Genomic DNA, 19235 nt, shown 5'->3' on the forward strand with positions numbered 1-19235 from the left:
TGTTAAAAATAACAAAAAATTTATAAAAAAAAACAAATGTTTATAATCTATGAAACTGTTTTTCAAACAAGTTTTATCTTAGTTATTAGGCTTTTTACATAGTGTAACTCAATATCTTTGTTGACTTATTATAACCGTAATTTATTAAGTCGGTAGTTTTAAATTTTCATCTCAAAATACATCGGTAAAAGTCTGCACAGCAGAAGTTTGGACTTTCCTATGCCGTGATACAAGCTGAAGTTAACAGAAGGTTTGATCATACTAATTCGATCATCAAACCACAAATTTCCGGTAGAATGAGACCTAGGTTTTGTTCTTATTAAAATCAATAAGAACGGAACCCGGGTATCAATCTACCGGAAGCGTGTGGTCTGATGATCGAAGATGATCAAACTTTTTATTAATTTAATTTAAAAAATTTAAGTTACGTTTGATGATTATAATTGATGAATTTTAAAGTTTTATTAAAACTTAATTAGTTAAAACTGTTTAACGATATTTTGTTTAAAAGACCTTAACTTTGATTTCAGATTTAAGAGAATTCGAAATTGTTTTTAAAATATTATTTAAGCATTAGAGACTATTAACAACGTTATTTATGTTTTACTAAAAATTTGTTGCTAATGAGTGTTTTTCGAAAATAATTTAGATAAATTGATAATTGTATACACTAAGCAATTTAATTTTGTACTAATAAATTTTGATATAAATTTATTTGAACAGCTTACATTCACTTTACTTTAAAGCAATAGTTTTTTAAGGGAATTTTATTTACTAATACTGGGATACAGTGAAGTTAGTGAAGTATATTACAATTAATTGAGTTTTTATCAATATTTTTTATTAATATAAATGAACAATGGCTTACTTTATTTTAAGCAATAAATATCTTGAGTAGCTAAAAGTTTTAATAAATACTGATAGTAAAAATTTTTCATTATTAAACTTAATTTAAAAAATATATTAGTATTTAATTTTTTCAGCTTTTATAAATAAATTATGGCTGACACTAGTTTTAGCGATGAGTGGTTGAAACAACTTTAAATTAAAATAAATACATAATACTTATCAATATTTTACAGTAATTTAATTAATTAATAATGGCTGACACTAGTTTAAGCGATGAGTGGTTGGAACAACTAAAAACTGAAGCTGCAAATAAACTAAGTGACGAGCAAAAATTAAAAATACTTCTCTTAATAGGTTTTTACAATTAATTTTTTGCACTATTTTAATCAAAAAATTCTACATAAATACTGTTGCAATAATTATTAATTACTATACAATATACTGTAGTTATTTTTTGGAAAAATTCAATACTAAAACTTTTGTTATACTCTTTAAGTTATGTACGTTTTATTTTATTAAAACTATTTATCCCTTCTGGTGAGAAAAAGTTTTTTAGTTTTTTTAAATAACAAGCTTTTATGAATATTTTTTTAACTATCAAAACCTTTACCAGGTCTTGTTTTGCTTTTAAAATAGTTACACAAATATGTTTTTTTATTTAAATTTTCCAAATTTTTTATACCTTTTTAAATTAAAGTATATTTGTTTATTTAAACTCTACCAATTTTTTTATTTGTTTTTTAACCAAACACTTTTTGTTTATTTTAATTATCCAAACCTACACCAGGCCTGTGTATTTGGATCCCTGCACTGATTTTGTTCACATATTTCTACATGAAGGATTACAACCGCAGGAAGGCGCTAAAGAGCGCGAACAAGGATTTGGTTGCCAGGCAACATGAGGAGGAAGAGCATATCATGCGTCACAGGGGAAAGTCCCTGCACTGGTACGAAGTTCCCGCGGAAGATCAAATTATTGTTGAGTGAGTTGTTATTATTGTTTGTTTTTTATTTTATAATTATGTATAATTTTATTTACAATTATTTATCCTTACATTGGTACGAAGTTCCTGAAATAGATGAAATTATTATTGAGTTGGTTATTAACATGTTTTACTTCAGAAAGTATCTGTTTTTCTTTGTTGATATTTTAACTTTAAAGTCGGCAGGTATTTGGTGGTTGAATAATTTCATAAAATAAAACTACTTGACTGCCGCAGTTACAGTTCTAGTTCTAGCATTCATAATAGACCCGAAATATCCATTGTAAAATTGAAATCTGTCTTGACATGTACCTAAGTTCTTATTTTAACTCTGCAATTTAAACTCCAGATATCTAGTCAAGGTATAAAAAGTTTCATTCGCGGGCCGCAGTTTTACCTTTCATGAGCCAAATCCTATCTAATATAAAAACATGCTTTCGGGCCGTGTAATTATCTTTCGCGGGCCGCAGTTTGCCGAGCCCTGTTCTAACTTGATATTAATTATTTTTGTGATTTGTGTTACCTATTTGAAATTGTACTACCTAATAAAGACAAAGTTAACAAACTAGTTGTGTGAATGATTTTCACTTAATTTTAGTAACTTATATTTAATATTTGTTAATTTGAGATTGAATGTATAAAACATTAAAGGTCAGAAGAAATAAATGACGATAGAGTGTTTGAAGAAAAAAATGAAGAAAAGAAATTAAAAAAAGTCACATTAAAATCTCTGAAGACTTCAGTTAACTAACTTATCTGAATTATTGTGTTTGTGTTTAAAATAAACAGTTTATTTGAATTTTTCAGATATTTTTACACCAACAAAGTAATGAAAAAATTATTCAAGTTTTTGAATGAAAAAAGTTCACTTGTAGAAGAAAAGTTTTTAAAACTATTTAAATTAAAGCTTTTGTTTTTCTTTCTTTCTATTCTTCAACTGCCATTCGTTTAAACGCTTTAAATATGTTTAAAAGTAGTATGTTACAACTATAAACAACATCATTTTTAATAGTCTATTTTCGACTTGACTAAAGGCTTTTATTATTGATTCCGAAAGCTTTTCAATTAAAATATCCTACTATTTCTTATTATGTTTAATTTTATTATTATTAAAATTTTATTTTTACATTAATATGTGTTAATTAGGAATTTTTTTTATAATTAGTTTAATAGTATTCTATTTACTCTAAAAATCTGAGTGTATTACTGGGTTGATTGAAAAATAAACTTGGAAAAGCTATACTTGTTTTTTGTTGTTTTTATAATAAACCTTTATTGTTGTTTCACATTTTATTAATTATCTCGCTAAAATCGTCAAAAATAATAACAACTTCTTTCATTTTATAATCAGTTTATTTTACTTCGAACTCAAATTCTACTATTCTGTTATTTATTAGCAGCCAAACGACATTAGTTATAAGATGTGTTTACATTTAAAAAGTCTTTTAGAAAGAAATAGTCAAAAATAAAACTAAGAAAAATTCTATTACGACAGATAGGCAGCTTTCTAAAATTATTCAAAATATTCTAAAAAATTAAAACAACCTAACAGCAAAATTTCCTAAAGTTTAAACTAAGTAACATTTAATAAAAAAAAACAAAGCAGTAACACTTATTGCAAAATTTAACTCAATCAGTGTCTTATTTAAATTGTCAGTAATACTTTAAGTGAACCACAAGTTATAACTTGACAAGAAAATATTAAAAGTAGAAAAGTTAACTTTAATCGTTTTTAGTACTTTCACTAACAATAGTAAAACAAAATCTAAAAAAGTTTGCAAACATAATAATATTTTTTTTCTATAAGTAATACTAGAAAGTTTATCATTTGTTGTTAACAACTGACACTTTTAAAACATCAAGAAATGTCTTCAGCGAAACGTCATCAGTCAACATTGGTTGATCGTCATCATCCTAAAAAATAAATAATTAAGTTACATTGTAGAAATAAATTTTTCTTTCAAAAATAAGAATCGAATTGTAAAGTTTATGGTTTTTGTTAAAATACTGGATCACTGTACTTAACGAATTACTTAAATCAAGTTATTATCACTAAGATGCATTAGAAGTACACTATAGTATTAAATATTTAAAAAGTTAATACCTGATAGCTTCCAGTTTTGTAGTTTTTATTTGGATTGACAACGCTCAGTAGGAATCGCGCTTGGCTACCCATAAACTCTGTTTCTGTGTACCTGTAAAAAAGTTATTAATAAGTAATATGTTTTTCTATATCCACAATAGCTTCTGTATTTGAAATAAGATATTTGACATATGAAATAGTTTTATTTATTTATGATTTGTTTACTTTAAATACAAGTTAGTTTATTAACTAGTAATATACACATATATATTTATATAAAATTAATTTTAAATTTACAGTAAGTAAGTAAGTGAACCAATGTATAACACATCTAATATTACTCGGCTCTGTTCGAAAAGTAAAATTGTTTTTAGCTCAAAAGCTGCTTAAATAAATCAAAACCACATAAGTAACAAAATGAAACCAAACAAGTTTATCGAGCTTATATGAAACTGAACTAAAGGATTTGTATAAAGAAAAAAAAAAGTATTGTACCTTATAATAAGATACCTGTTTTTTGAATAAACAACAATATATAAATAATTAGTTTTATACTTTTAAATAGGAAGGCTGTTTGTGAGATTAAACAAAAACATGATCACTTATTTTCATACCTAGAAATAGGATAGTTGTTATATTAAATAAATAAAAAAAATATTTGTTTATTTACCTTAAATAGATTATCTGTATGTCAAATTAAGAAAAATACTTATTTAGATATTAACTTGTAAATGGAATATCTGTATGTTTTAAGGTAAACAAATAAATTTAATTAGTTTTATACTTATAAATAGAGTATCTGTTTGTCTGAAATAACAAAATTAATTAACAACTTCTACACCTTTATATAAGATACCTTTTTTTTTCTGAATAAACAAAAATACAAAATTAGAAACTTTTATACGTTTGTAGAGGATATCTGTTTGTCTTAATTAAAAAAAAACAATCTACTTGTTTACCTTGATACAGGATATCTGCTAGTCTGAATTAACAACAATTAAAATAAATATTTTTTTTACCTTGATACAGGATATCTGCTAGTCTGAATATGTTTTGCTTCAACTTGGGCTGCGTCAAGAACGGCTTTCAATCCGTAATCAGGATTGTTGTGGTAATTCTGCCTTTTCCATTCAACTACAGTCTGAAATATATCAATTTTATATTTAAATTTTATAGACAATGTAACGAAAAAAGCCTGTTAGTATCTTGATTATAACATTTAATTGTGAAATAACAGTATAAAATATTTAAAGAATGAATATAACTACCACTATATTTAACATTTTTCAAACCTTTTCATAACCTAGTAATCAAAAAAAATATTTTTTGTACTTACCTCTCCGTGGTAAAGAAGAACGTGGAAAAACATGTCTAAAACTAAAACTGATTGTTTCTTGATGCTCGAGCTTTCCAGTAAAACCAGCTGTTAGTAAATATTGTAGTGAAAAAATGGTTTAATGTTATAGTAAACATGATGCAATTATATAACACTTTGATATTCAACTACAAAATTTACTTTTATTTAAGCTATTTTTTACTAAAGATATACTGTGGAAATAATCTGTTACTATAATGTTTAAGGACGCTTAAAATTTTTTTAACTTTCTTTGGAGTAGTGTCATATCTAAGTGTTGTAACAGTAGCCAAGCGTTTAAACAAAATAATTCTGTACCAATTTATAATTATTTAAAATTCCTTTGACTATTTAAACTTTAAACAATAGAAATAACAATCATAGACATTTACATATCTTAAGTGATCATAAAAAAGTTACCTCTTTTTTCCAATTGAAATCAAAAGAGGTCAGTTGTGGTTTTATTACAATTAATGAGTCATGAATGTCCATTTTGTTGAAGTGGTGTCTGTAATAAGCTGAAGAGTCAGGACTCTGTCCGAACTGTTGCACCAAATTCGACCTTCTTAAGTAGTACATGAGCTGTGAAAAATTATATTAAGTTAATGAATTGTACATCAAATGTGAAAAACTACCATAACTTTCCATATAAGTCACTAAATAAAGCTTAAAAGTATTAAAATTTTTTTTTACAAAATACGTATGAATAAAGCTTTGTTTGTCAGCATACTATTTAAATTACAATAATTGTTACCTTATAAATACTTTGTAAGTAAATTTTGCTATCAATATTAGCATTAATTTGTTGTAAAACAAGTTGTATACAATTCGAAGTAAATTTATAAAACATTTAAGCTCCAACAAACCTGAGGATACAATTTGAAATTTGAAGGTAAATTGAAAGTTCTTGGCATTTTTTCGAACCAATCTGCGAAATGTCTACACTGTAGAATATAATAAATGTGTTAAAATTATGTACACTGTGTGGCAGTATAACTAAGTAAACAAAAGTATTTACAGTTTGTATGTTGAAAACCTTAGTTTAATCTTCATAATATTGTTAGTAATTTATTAGAAGTTGTAGGTTAAAGTTTTAATTCTAAAAGCGAAAGTTTTCAAGCTAAAACTTAAAGTACTTTTACTATAAAAAACTTTATATTTCTACAATATTAATACAAATATGTATTTAACTAACAAAGCTAATGAGAGTGTTGTCGCACCATACAACTACTTTATCAACTTCTTTCTTATATTAAAATAAAACAAATATATATTAAACTAACAAAGCTGATGAGAGTCTTGTCGCACCATATAACAACTTTATCAACTTCTGTCTTGTTTGCTATCTTCCAAATTGCCAATCTTGCCATCAAGACAGCGGCAGCTTCTTCGTCGAAACCAGTTGACAAACATTGTTTCAACATATCGGGGTTTTCATCGTTAACTGTCCTGTTAATTATTTGTTTTATATGCATATTATCAATATCTTGTTTAATATGTTTGGATATAGCAGTCTGGTATTTTGGTGCTATTTTTTTTTTTGGTGAAACAAAACTTGGTTTTGAATCAGATCAGTTGTAAATAAAGCTTAGTTGAATTCAGCGGTTTTAAAATTAATACTTATTTCATCTAAACTCATCAATACTGGACGCTTAAAGATTTTAAGTAAAATATAGTTTTAAAAATGTCTAAATTAAAATAAAATGTTAATCCTATTATATTTAAAAATAAAAATTACTACATGTTAACTTAAATAGAATTCTGTTTGGTTCTAGATACTTTTTAGGTAATACGATAAGTATTAAGTAAAAAATAACTTACTGTCTTTGTATTGTAGTAACCCTTATTCTTCGAGTTCCGTCCGAATGGGAGAATTCCGTTTTAAACTGGACTGAAGGCTTGAACTTAGGTGGTAACTTTATATTGTCCCTCTGAAAATAAATTCAGATTAAAGTAAGTTTAAAATACTATTTTGAACTGTTTTACATTGCTAATTTAAGTATGCCTATAAAAATATCACTAGTTCAATGTATTAGTATGATAGTTTAGATAAGCTTCATAAATCTATATATATATAACAACAAACGTACAAAAAACCGTAACCATGTTAACTGCTAAGTTATGGTAATCAAAAAAAGCTTTAAAATTTAAAAGAATGGCTTAATAGCTTGAAAAACTATGTCACTAAGAAAAAACTACAAATTGTAAATTTTTTTCATTACTAATTGATAAACATTAAAATTAAATGGTTAAAAGCTAATATTCCTAACTTAATCAAAGTAAAAACAAAAACTTAAAACTAATACATTACTAATAATTAACCACCTTATCATGAACATCGAAGTATACAGCGAATGTTGTATCAGAATAGAGCGAATTTATTCTCCACTTGTTTGTACCACCCACACCTACTTGCTCTCTACTGACGCAAGTGTTCTTTTGGTGTTCAGATGCACATGCTCCAATGATTCCGCTGATCTTCAGTATCTTGTTTGTTGTCTGCAAGTTGTATTTAATAAGAATAAAAATATTTAGTTACGTATACAACGATACTATCTTCAGTATCTTGTTGTCAGTAATTATTTATTTTAATAGTATTAGTAATTTTTTTAAGGAACTTACTTTTAAACATAATATACGGTTTAAATGAAACTGAAATATTAATTAACATATTTAAGTAAGTGTCTATATACAGTAAATAAAGATTCGTAGTTATAAAATTTTTAATTCAGTCATTTAAAAAGTGCTAGTAACTAATTTCTAACGAGCTTTATATTACTCATCGTTTTTTTTTTTTTTGTATTGTTACTTAGTCTTATTTCTAAATAGCAACAGTAGATATGTAGATACTAAAAGTAGAATTTAAAAAGTCTTTATCACAAAACTATAGTTTTATTTGTTAACTATTTCTGTGTATTTGATTAAAGTTACACATACCTTAACTTCCATGAAAGCGTTAAAAGCCATTTTATCTTCAAAAACTTGTTTGTACGATTCTGTGAAATGACTCGATGAAAATGATTCCGACAAAAGCATCGTTCCCCTATAAAATGTAAAAATTTGTAAATTTTTATCAAAAATACTTTTAAAATGTTACCTGTGAAACTCAAGTTTGTTGAAGACCAAGTTGTTTAAGTTCTGATTATTTTTAAAACTCAATACAACATATGCTTTTTATATTAAAAAATAGAAGATTATTAATCAGCAAGAAAGTGAAATATTATTTTTTTTAAATAAAAGAAACTTGACACATTCTATGTCAACATGAAGCTGTCAACAAAATTCTCATTAGAAAACCAACTCACCCCGTTTGCTGGAATGATTGCATTTCGTGGAGACCTGTTTGGTTGAGACTGCACGAGAAAATATCGAGGACATGCCCGTTAGCTGCTGCTTGTTTGGATAGTTGCTGGTAAAACTGGAATAACAAATTCATAAGTGATTTTTTCTTAATGTATATCAAAAAGCTAGTTGTACTTTTTTAATCTAACTGTTCAACCAACGGCAAAGTGCTTTTTAGCTGTTTATCGGAAAGTTATTTGTGGTTTTTTTTGAATCTAACTGTTTTATTACAAACTACAGTAATAGATTAACAAATAACTACAATCTTAATTTTTTTATTTGGGTTATTCATCTACAAGTTGTACATACAAAGGAAAACGTATAGAGTCAAACACAGTTTTGTTTAATCAAAATTAAAAGCTTGTCACTTACGTAAGGATTATTTGTAAAGCAATAAAATACTTTTATAAAAAAAATAATTTAAAAAGCAAATACTTCTATAGCATGTTGGTGGTCGTCCTCTTTCAACTCAGTCCACGTCCTTATGACCTTTTTCAAGTCCAACCCGACCACCGAACCGGGTCCGAAAGTGCACGGACCGCTCAAATATGTCATTATTCTCGCAGGAACGTTCTTACAGGAACTTTGTAACAAATTCACGGCGTGGGAGATGGCTGTACCGACGCACCTGATTTTCCTAGAATCATCTTCGCAATATTGATCACTGAATTGGAGGTTGTAAAAAATGTCCATAGCTTTTTGTTCACAATCTTTTTTCGGCTGGATGAAGCTATATATATATATTGTTTAGTTTGCAGGTATACTTACTTGTAATAAAAATGTGTTTTAACTTGCTTATATATTATTACACCTATAGAACTTATAACTTATTCAACATATTCCCAGTATTGTCTTATAGAATTGTATCAGTAAAATTTATACTTTTTTTTGATTGAATTAAAGAAAACAAATTTGACTAATTATTTTTTTTCTATTTCTTTTAAGTTTATAATTTAGATAATTGTTTCTATAAGCATTTGTTTTTGATTGAAATAAACGTATACAATATTTCTAAAACATTGAACATATTTTAGTGTCTTTAAAAACTATTGTGCACTTAAATTGAACTCTAATTATTTTTAAAGCATTAAAGTAAAAGCTTTTAATAGACTGAATGTTTTACATCTTTTAATCAACACATAGTAACCAGTTAAACAAACGAACCTGTTGACTGCAGACCCAAATTTAGGGTTTGTCTGAAATATACGATTTTCTTCTAATACTCCTAAAGAACTCTGTACAATGTTTAAATAAAGTTACAACGTGTAAAATAAAATAAAACAATATAACTTCATTGCTAATTAATTCTTATTGAAAAGTAAATACATAAAAAAAACCTATAAAAAGCTAGTTATGTTGATAAATAATTAGAAACTCACTGAAAGTATTAATAATAAGTTATATCATTAATTGAAACGGTAATAACTTAACTTTTTTTTATACTAATAAAGTTTCAAACGAACCTCTAAGTTTTCAGAAGTCAAAGTTTTATAACCCTTGTAACAAAATGAAGCCATTGTATTTTTTGTTTCACAAAGTTTGTGAATCGTAATATAGTCGCCAAAAGTAATGACCCCTATCAGACAATTCTCTGGCAACAGATCCAATGTCATCATCAGACAATCTTTCAGACCCTGCAGCATTAATTATTAGTTTATATTACAAACCAAGAATTTTTTTCAAACTTTCGTAAATATCATAAAACTCATAATAATTGCTTCTAGTGTAATTTCCATGATTTTTTTAAATTTAGTTTTGAAGTTATTGAATATATGTATAAAATTCTCACAATCAATTCATGCTCATCTATACATAGGTCAATGACAAACATGTACACTGGTCCCGGACATTTGTGCTTGGACGGCAGTTCGTACTCGATTGTGGTGTACTGAGGCCACAACTCTGCCGGACGGTTCATCTCACTGATTGAACTGTAACTCTGAGGAAACTGGAAAAAAGAGTGTTTAAAATAAAAATAGAGTCATGTGTTTTAATTTAATAGTTTTTCATACTAAAATGTATTACTAAAACGAATTTTCTTAATGTTTTTATTTTATATATATACATATATATACATATATAATATCTACAAAAGCTTTTAAAATTAAAATGTTTAGAACAACAAAACAATTGTTTACCTTATTTTTCTTCAAACAAAAATTGCATGTCCAAGTCTTCGAACTGTAATCAGCTGGACTGTAAAAATTAAAAATTTTAATTATCTTCTTTTTATATTGTGACTTAATTAAAGTGTTTGGTTAAAAGAAAGTCAAACAATACAGGTATGTGTAACATAATTTAAACATTTCATAGCTTTATAAAAAAAAAGCATTATTTTTTGTTAATTTTTAATAATGAAAAACATTACAGATTATTAGAGCTAGAATTGTAATTAACTTACAATAAAACTATACTTTCTAAGACGTACCAATATTTTAAAATATATTTATTTTAACTTAAATAATATAAAAACATATATATTTTAACGTACCAGTATGGGTTGAGTACAGCCTGACAGTTTTTCTTCGAGCAGTATATGGGAGGATACTTGACACACTTTTTGTTTTCAGGAAACTCCTTCAGTGGGGTGAAGAGGCAAGCAACTGGGACGATCGAGTCTTTGGATTGTTGGGAGGTTTTCGGGAGGAAGTTCCAACTCATCCTTATCCCGTCCTGACATTCCTGCTGCTGGATGAAGTTGCTCCAGTAGAGGGCAGCGTTGAGTTGTTGTTGTGGATTTGGTTGTACCTGAGAGTTCAGCTTTTGAGCCACGTGTTCTTGTAGCAATTTTTGTATGTTTTTCTGTTTAACTGTATTTTTCTGTTGTTGTTGTGGTTGCTGTTGCTGCTGAGGATGTACTTGTGCATTTTGCTGCTGAGGATGTACTTGTGTGTTTTGCTGCTGAGGATGTACTTGTGTGTTTTGCTGCTGAGGATGTACTTGTGTATTTTGCTGCTGAGGATGTACTTGTGCATTTTGCTGCTGAGGATGTACTTGTGTGTTTTGCTGCTGAGGATGTACTTGTGTGTTTTGCTGCTGAGGATGTACTTGTGTGTTTTGCTGCTGAGGATGTACTTGTGTGTTTTGCTGCTGAGGATGTACTTGTGTGTTTTGCTGCTGAGGATGTACTTGTGTGTTTTGCTGCTGAGGATGTACTTGTGTGTTTTGCTGATTACAAGGTTGTACTTGTTGTAGCGGATGAGGTTCTTGTTGTTGTTGTTGAGGTTGTTGTTTCTGTTGTGAATTTTGCTGCTGATATTTTGGTTGCTGAGTGTAAGGTTGTACTCGTTGTAGCGGGTGAGGTTCTTGTTGTTGTTGTTGTTGAGGTTGTTGTAGTTGGGAGTTTTGTTGGGTTACATTCTGTGGCCGTTGTTGCTGTCGCTGAGCTAGATATTGATGTGGTTTCTGTTGCTTCTGTTTCATTTGTTGGGGCAAATGTGGCTGCAAATCAAACTGCTGCTGCTGGGACATTTGTTGGTGTGTCAGTTGCTGCTGATCCACCTTGGGTTGGTAGTTTAGTTGCTGCTTGGTCATTTGCTGATAGTTTGCTTGTTGCTGGGCTATTTGCGGCTGCTGGGACATTTGTTGGTGTGGCAACTGTTGGTGCTGGGTTGTCGCAGGTTGTGTCATATGTGGCTTACTTAGTTGTTGCTTCTGGTGCTGTTTCTGATACGCCGCCTGGCTCACTTGTTGCTGATACGCTGCCTGGCTCACTTGTTGCTGAGGCTGCTGGTTAAACAGCTGCTGAGTCGTTTGTTTCTGGTAGTTTGGCTGCTGACCCTGGTTTAACTGCTGCTGCTTAGATGTTTCTTGTTGCTGCGAAATCATTTTCTGCTGAGCCACCTGAGGTTGCTTAGTCATTTGCTGCTGGGCCACCTGAGGTTGCTTAGTCATTTGCTGCTGGGCCATCTGAGGTTGCTGATTCATTTTCTGCTGAGCCATCTGAGGTTGCTTAGTCATTTTCTGCTGGGGTAGATGGGGTTGCAGATTAATTTCCTCGAATGGCTTAGTTTGCTGGTTAAACAGTTGCTGAGTTGTTCTTTGCTCACTCATTTTTACTGATAACTAAAATATTTTTTTTTAAACCTGTGTTTTTAATAAGGTATTGTACAAGTATATATCTTTTGATTGTTTGAAAATGCATGTTTAGTTAAAAACACAAAGTTTTAATATGCAGAAGTATTCTTAGAACTGACACCGTTATTAGGTAGCTTTAACTTTTTTACTATAATCTTAAGATTGGCCGCCTATTTTAATTAGTTAAACTAGATTTATTAGGAAAAACAAATGCAGGAAACGAACAAGTGTTAAAAATTAAAGTCTTAATTTAAAAAGACATTAAACTACCTCATAAAACTACTATCTACTCTTTACGTTGATAGCTAAACTGAAAGGCTAAATTTAAAATACATCAGGTTGTTTGAAACTCCGTAACCAAAAGTTTAGTTAAATACTCGAAACTTATGCTTAACAAGCCGTAGTTTTCTAACCCTTAGCTTAAAAGGATAAGATGACAAAATCTCTATAAATGCAAGGATTTTTCGTCAAGGTTATTTGTTATAACTACATATCAGGATTACCAGAACGCTAATGTTGCTGAACACTGAATAACTATTAACTTTTATTTATCTAAGGAGAAATATCATGCTTGAGTAACTTTGTTAAGAAGTGCCTGAACTCACAAATGACCTCCATGTTACATATCATTAAAAAAAGCAAAATAAAAATATAAGTACTCTATATGATATTTTAATTGAGTTTCTATTTTTTAATTAATTATTTCAACTTTTGCAAATAATTAAAACCTTAATAATCAAAGTAACAAAGAAAAACTAAACATAAAACTAAGTTGATCTAAATTAAACAAAAGTTTTTTTAATTATTAGTTAATACAAGATTCAAGCGATAGTTTTAAAGCCTGTACATAAACTTAGTAAATTAAGTTTGAGAAAAGTATGTTTGATTTCCAAACAAAATGAAAAAAAAAAATTACCGGACAATTTTATTTGTTCAACAAGTTAACACCATAAACAACATATATTATAACAATATTTACAATACTTTTCAATTTTTTTACTTATGTTACAGGCAGGGTTAAATTTGAATATGAATTTAGAGTTTTTTTCTTAAATACGCATTAAATACTTTGTTATTTTAATGTGTTAAACCGTGCAAGTTTATTACTTAAATAATTCATATAAATCATAAAAATTAACTTTTAACCCACTCAGAAAATTCCAGTTTAATGTTAGATAAAAATTCAGAGGCTTCCCTAGGCATTTTAAAAAATTGTTTTCCTTTCAAGATAAAATTTATATTATATTCCTTTTATTTTTAATCCTAGTTTGTTTATTAAAGTTGTTCTTTAATTATCAATGTTAATGTAACCATTTTGTAATTTCACCATTCACTTTACAATGATTTAGTAAAAAATCACAAGCAATTAACTTAGCAAATGTATAGTTTCTAGTTTAAGAACAACTTTAATAAATAAAATATGATTAAAAATAAAAGGAATATAATATTAAATTAAAATTTAAGGAAAACGACTTTTTAAAATGCCTAGGAAAGCCTCTGAATTTTTATCTAACATTAAACTGGAATTTTTCTGGGTGGGTTAAAAGTTTATTTCTATGATTTATATGAATTATTTAAGTAATAGACTTGCACAATTTAATTTCAACATAATAAAATAACAAAGTACTTAATACGTTGCAAAGAAAAAAACTCTAAAATTGATTTTTCTCTTAGTCAGCTTTAACAAAAAAGGATTTATTCCTGCCTGTAACATAAATACAAAAATTTAAAATTTCCAAAAAAAAATCCAGGTTTTTTTTTTGCCTAAATTGTCAAATTCCATGTTTTTCAAGCTTTTTCCAGGTTTCCAGGTAAAGTGGTTACCATGTAGTTAAAGAAAAACTTTAATAAACAAACTGGGATTTAATACCAAGAATGCATAATATGAATTTTCTTAAATGATGCAAAGAATATAAACAACAGTGTTTTGTTTAATAAATTTGGTATATTATTTTACTCATTTAGTTTCATATACTTACATTAAACCAGCTATAAAAATTAATAACTATAAGATTAAAACTAAATAGTAATGAATTAAAATATAACAAGGCAAATAGATAAGATTTAAAGTTACTGTTTAAAATTAAAGAGGCTTAAAAAAATTATAGCTTTGTATCTAATCAAATATTAATAATAAAGTCTTCAAAAACACTAGAAACAAATAATTTACATTTACAGAAACAAAAACTTTTACAACACCAATAAAAACAGAACAATAGTAATTGTCTTTAAAAAATATAGAAAACTAAATAATGTCTACCTCTAATTAATTTTCTGAAAAAAATCAATTTAATTTTAATAAAAAAAAAGTTACTTTTGTTATAAATTCTTAGAATTTTTTTTAATTTATTATTTATGTTTTAAATTAATCTATGGTGGAATATTTTAGTTAAGTTTAATTTTAAGTTTCAAACTTTATCTTTCAATAAATTTTTCAAAATGAACAATGAAAAGTAAAACTATTTTAAGATTACGTGGCCAAAAATGGTTTTATTTGGTCTAACTGTTTTAACAGGAACTTTTTTTTTATTTCTATTTATGATATAGGGCCTAAATATTTCTGTTAAAACTGATTAACAATATAAAAATGCAATTATAAAGAAAAACTTTTTTTGCTACGTATTAAGTCCTTTTTTTTGTAATTAAATCGTGCAGGTTTATTGCTTAAGTAATTCATAAAATTTCAACCCACTCAGCTATTTTAATGTTAGTTTAAAAATGAAGGGCTTACCTAGACACTTTAAAAAGGGCTACACAGATTTTATTTGTAAAAAAAAAAGAGTGTTTTAAAAATTAAACTTTAATAAGTGTTAATAAAAAATATAAACTAATGTAAATTTTAATTTTTACTAAAGCGTCCTTTGGATTTTTATTTTAAAATCAGGTATATAACTTTCTTTACATTTAAATGATGTTTTTTAGTTTAGAGTAATTTATTTTCTAAGCTGAAATATCACAGTAAAAGTCATACATTAAGCAGTAAACTAAATTATTACAATTATAGTATATTTAAAATAAAAAAATAAAAAATATTTTTGTTAAATTTCATTTTTAAATGTTGAAATGTCACTGTACAATGAGCGTGATTGAGTAGCTAAAATCAAATATTCTTTTTTTGTAAATTATAAAAATTTCACTAAAAAAAAACTTTTTTCCTTCAAAATCTCATAATAAAAAATAATAAATCTACTTTAATATAATCAACTTCCTATATAGTTGGATTATATTTTAAAACTGATGATTCAGCTCTTAAAAGAAACTTATGATTTCTTATGTTAACAATTTGTAAATTCAACATTCACTTTTTAATCCTTTAGTCAAAAACATTAAGAAAGTATGTTAACATGTACAAATGTTCTAGTTAAGAACAAATTTAATAAATAAACTGAGATTTTTTCAGAAAATCAGTTTAAAACCGCGCCTGATAAAAGTAAAAAAAAATTGATCATATTTTTATAGCATTCAACATAAATTATTTATTAAACAAATGCTAATAAAATTTTAAAAGTCATGTAAAATGAAAACGTTTTAAACTTCTAAACAGAAAAAAAAATATATATTACTCAAAAAAAAAAACTAAAAATTAAATATATATTTCAAAAGCATTTTATTTACTATATATACACACATTTTAATATTTTCAGTTAGACTTTCTTTTAAGAGTTTGTAAAAAAGTAAAAACTATCTTATTTTAAAAAATGTTAAACTTGAATCTTAAAATTATAAAAGCTTTCCAAAAAATTATCATTAGTGACTATTCAATTTAATTGTTTCATTCCTAAAGCGCTTCATTTTATTTATGTAAATAAAAAAAAATTAAAAAAATAAATAAGTATAGTAAAAAAATTAAAAGTAATTTATTGAACTACAAATTTTACCAAAAGTAATTTTTAACAAAATAAATAAGTTTCCCAATAAATCTGATAATAGTTTACTGAACTAAAACTTTACCATTTTTTTTAAACTATTAATTAAAAAAAAAGAATTGGTTGCAAATACTAAGCTCACGGTTTCCTTTAACCACCAAAAAACTAACTTATGTTGTTTTTTGGTGGTTAAAAATGGAAAGAAAAATATCTATAAGTAATCATAAAAATTTTATAAACTGTAAAAGACATTTTTTATAAACTATAGAAACTTTCAGAAAATGTTTTGTAAAGAATATAATATTATTTATATATAGTAGTAAAAGTTTTGAGATTGTTTAACAGTTCTAAAAAAGTTAATATTGACTATAATTTTTCTGTTGTGAAAAAACTTTGTAAAACTTATTTTATTAGCTTATTTTCATCATTATAAAGCTATAAACAAATATTAAGTTCTACATTTTTAAATTATTATACTTTATATTTTTAAAGATTTCTATACAATTTAAATCTTATTTGGAAAAAGTTATACAAAAAATTAATATCAACTAAGCTGAGTCTATCAAAAAATGATTAAACAAAGTCTAGCCTGGCTAATTTAAATTAACCATATAACATTAAAAAAATGATGTATTTTTTTTATATAAACCTACATGTAAAAACTTTTTAATTATTGACCTGACTTACTTTATTTAGGATTTATAAAATTGGGCTTATATAAACTAAGCAAATAATTTAAATAAGACTAAATCATTTTTGCTGGACTTTTTTTTAATACTTTACCATAAACAAAAACATGGAGCACTAAGATTTAATGTAAGCTTTAAACTTTTTTGTCTACTTATTTCTATATACAATTTATCCATAAAACAGTTGCTTGAAAATTGTTTACTATCGTATTTAAACAAAGAGGCAATTTTGTAGTTTTTAACACTAGACCATAACTAAAAAAAAAAACAAATATTTAGTTCTAGTTTCTTCCAATATTTTTTATTTTAAAAGGAGCTATAAGAAACAAATTTCAACATTCTAAATGTTAGTAACTTTAGTAGAAATAAATATCAAGCTATGTTTAAACTTTCAGTGTCAAATGTCTACGATCTACAAAAAAATAGTTATAAAAGAAAGTTACTCTGCTAAATGAAGTTTTTTTTTAAATCAAAGAAAACCATTAATCATTAACTGTTGTTGAAAGTCAACTATTTTATATGACATCAATTATTTATTATAAATATCCAGGAATTATGAAACTCAATGGCTATACCATATTTTTAAACTATGTTGGACATTTTCAAACTATGCAAAAACTATGTTGGACATTTTTCTAGAAGTATCATTTTAATAAAGAAGTTTAAATAGAAATTATCAAACCTTTATCGTTTTTAGCATTAAATTCGAACTTTAAATATTATTTTTTAAGATCTAAGTAAAAACAAAGATGCCTAATAAGTGACCAATATACTTAAAATTAGTTAAACATATTCTGACTTCAGTATATTTGACTTTGTTTTATGACAAAAGGTCAACTTTCAATACTATTAATAAAAAATAGTTATGTTACTTTATAGAAAAACTAAAAACTTTAATGCTAAGAAAAACCGTTTCATTTATTTCATTCTATTTGTTAAGAAGCTGAAATTTTGTTTTAGCTTTACAATGACTTTTTAAATGATTCTTGTTTAAAAAGTTGAACTCGCTAACTAACTTGAAAAAAATTATATAAATTATAAATTATGTAATTCATTTTTTATTTAGTTGTTTGTTTAAATATACAGTACTTCATGTGATTTGTTTTAGTTTGTAAAGTGTTGTTTGAAACTGTGGTTTTAACTTTTCAGAAAAAAAAAATCACTTGGTCGGTATATTATAAAACTACTAAACAAAGTTTTATCAGCTAACATTTTCTTTAAATGAATTACTTAATTCCACTTTAAGAACTTCTAGCTGGACTAACTACAACTACAGAATTATTTTAATTTATTTCATTTTTTTAAGCTAACTAATTAGAAATATATTTAAAAAAATACTTTTACATCCCTGGTAGTGAGCATAATTGCCATGAATTTTGGCTTTTTTGCCCTTATGCTTGCTTTCGGAACATTATGGCTTTTCGTCTTTTTTGGCAAACATGGTGGCAATAATTATCATTGCATCTTAGTATGATGTGTTTTACATTTTTAATGAATTTGTAAATTTATGTCCAGTGATGGGAAAGTTATGAAAAGTTCAATAAAATCTTAGAAAACATGTGATACCACTGTAAAATATAATTAATACTAATGTTATGTATAATTATTTAAATTAAGTCATTTAATTAAAATGTAATTGTTGCCTGGTTGTATAGGGGTCTTGATGTATGCCATAACCATTTCACCTGGAAAAATTTTATCTTTGTAAATGTAGTAATGAAAACCTGAATCTATAAATATTTAAGCATGAATAAATATAAAATTAACTTAATTTTTTAAATAATTGTCATCAGGGTTGCTAACAAACCTACATAAACCTGGAATTTGAGATATTTTGTAAATAAACCTGTGATAAACTTGAATTTGGAACAAACATTACTAAAAAACCTGGAATTTTTAGCAATTTTAACTTGTTCAGTAGTTAAATTAAGATTTGTCACAAAAAACTATGACATATAAAAAGATTTTGTCATCAATTTTTTTTATTAAGAA

At 26.3% G+C, this 19235-nt stretch overlaps 1 protein-coding gene across 1 annotated transcript; it reads left to right on the forward strand.

Moving 5' to 3' along the window:
* The first annotated feature begins 1080 nt into the window (after positions 1-1080).
* Positions 1081-2756, forward strand: LOC145835144 (uncharacterized). Its single transcript, XM_082942692.1, has 3 exons — positions 1081-1203; positions 1637-1832; positions 2484-2756. The coding sequence occupies exons 1-3, from the start codon at positions 1101-1103 to the stop codon at positions 2581-2583; spliced, it is 399 nt and encodes a 132-aa protein (XP_082798818.1). The 5' UTR covers positions 1081-1100; the 3' UTR covers positions 2584-2756.
* Positions 2757-19235: the final 16479 nt, after the last annotated feature.

The sequence above is a fragment of the Thalia democratica genome, chromosome 4 (genome assembly GCF_965202585.1).
Source record: "Thalia democratica chromosome 4, ktThaDemo2.hap1.1, whole genome shotgun sequence".
NCBI lineage: Eukaryota > Metazoa > Chordata > Thaliacea > Salpida > Salpidae > Thalia > Thalia democratica.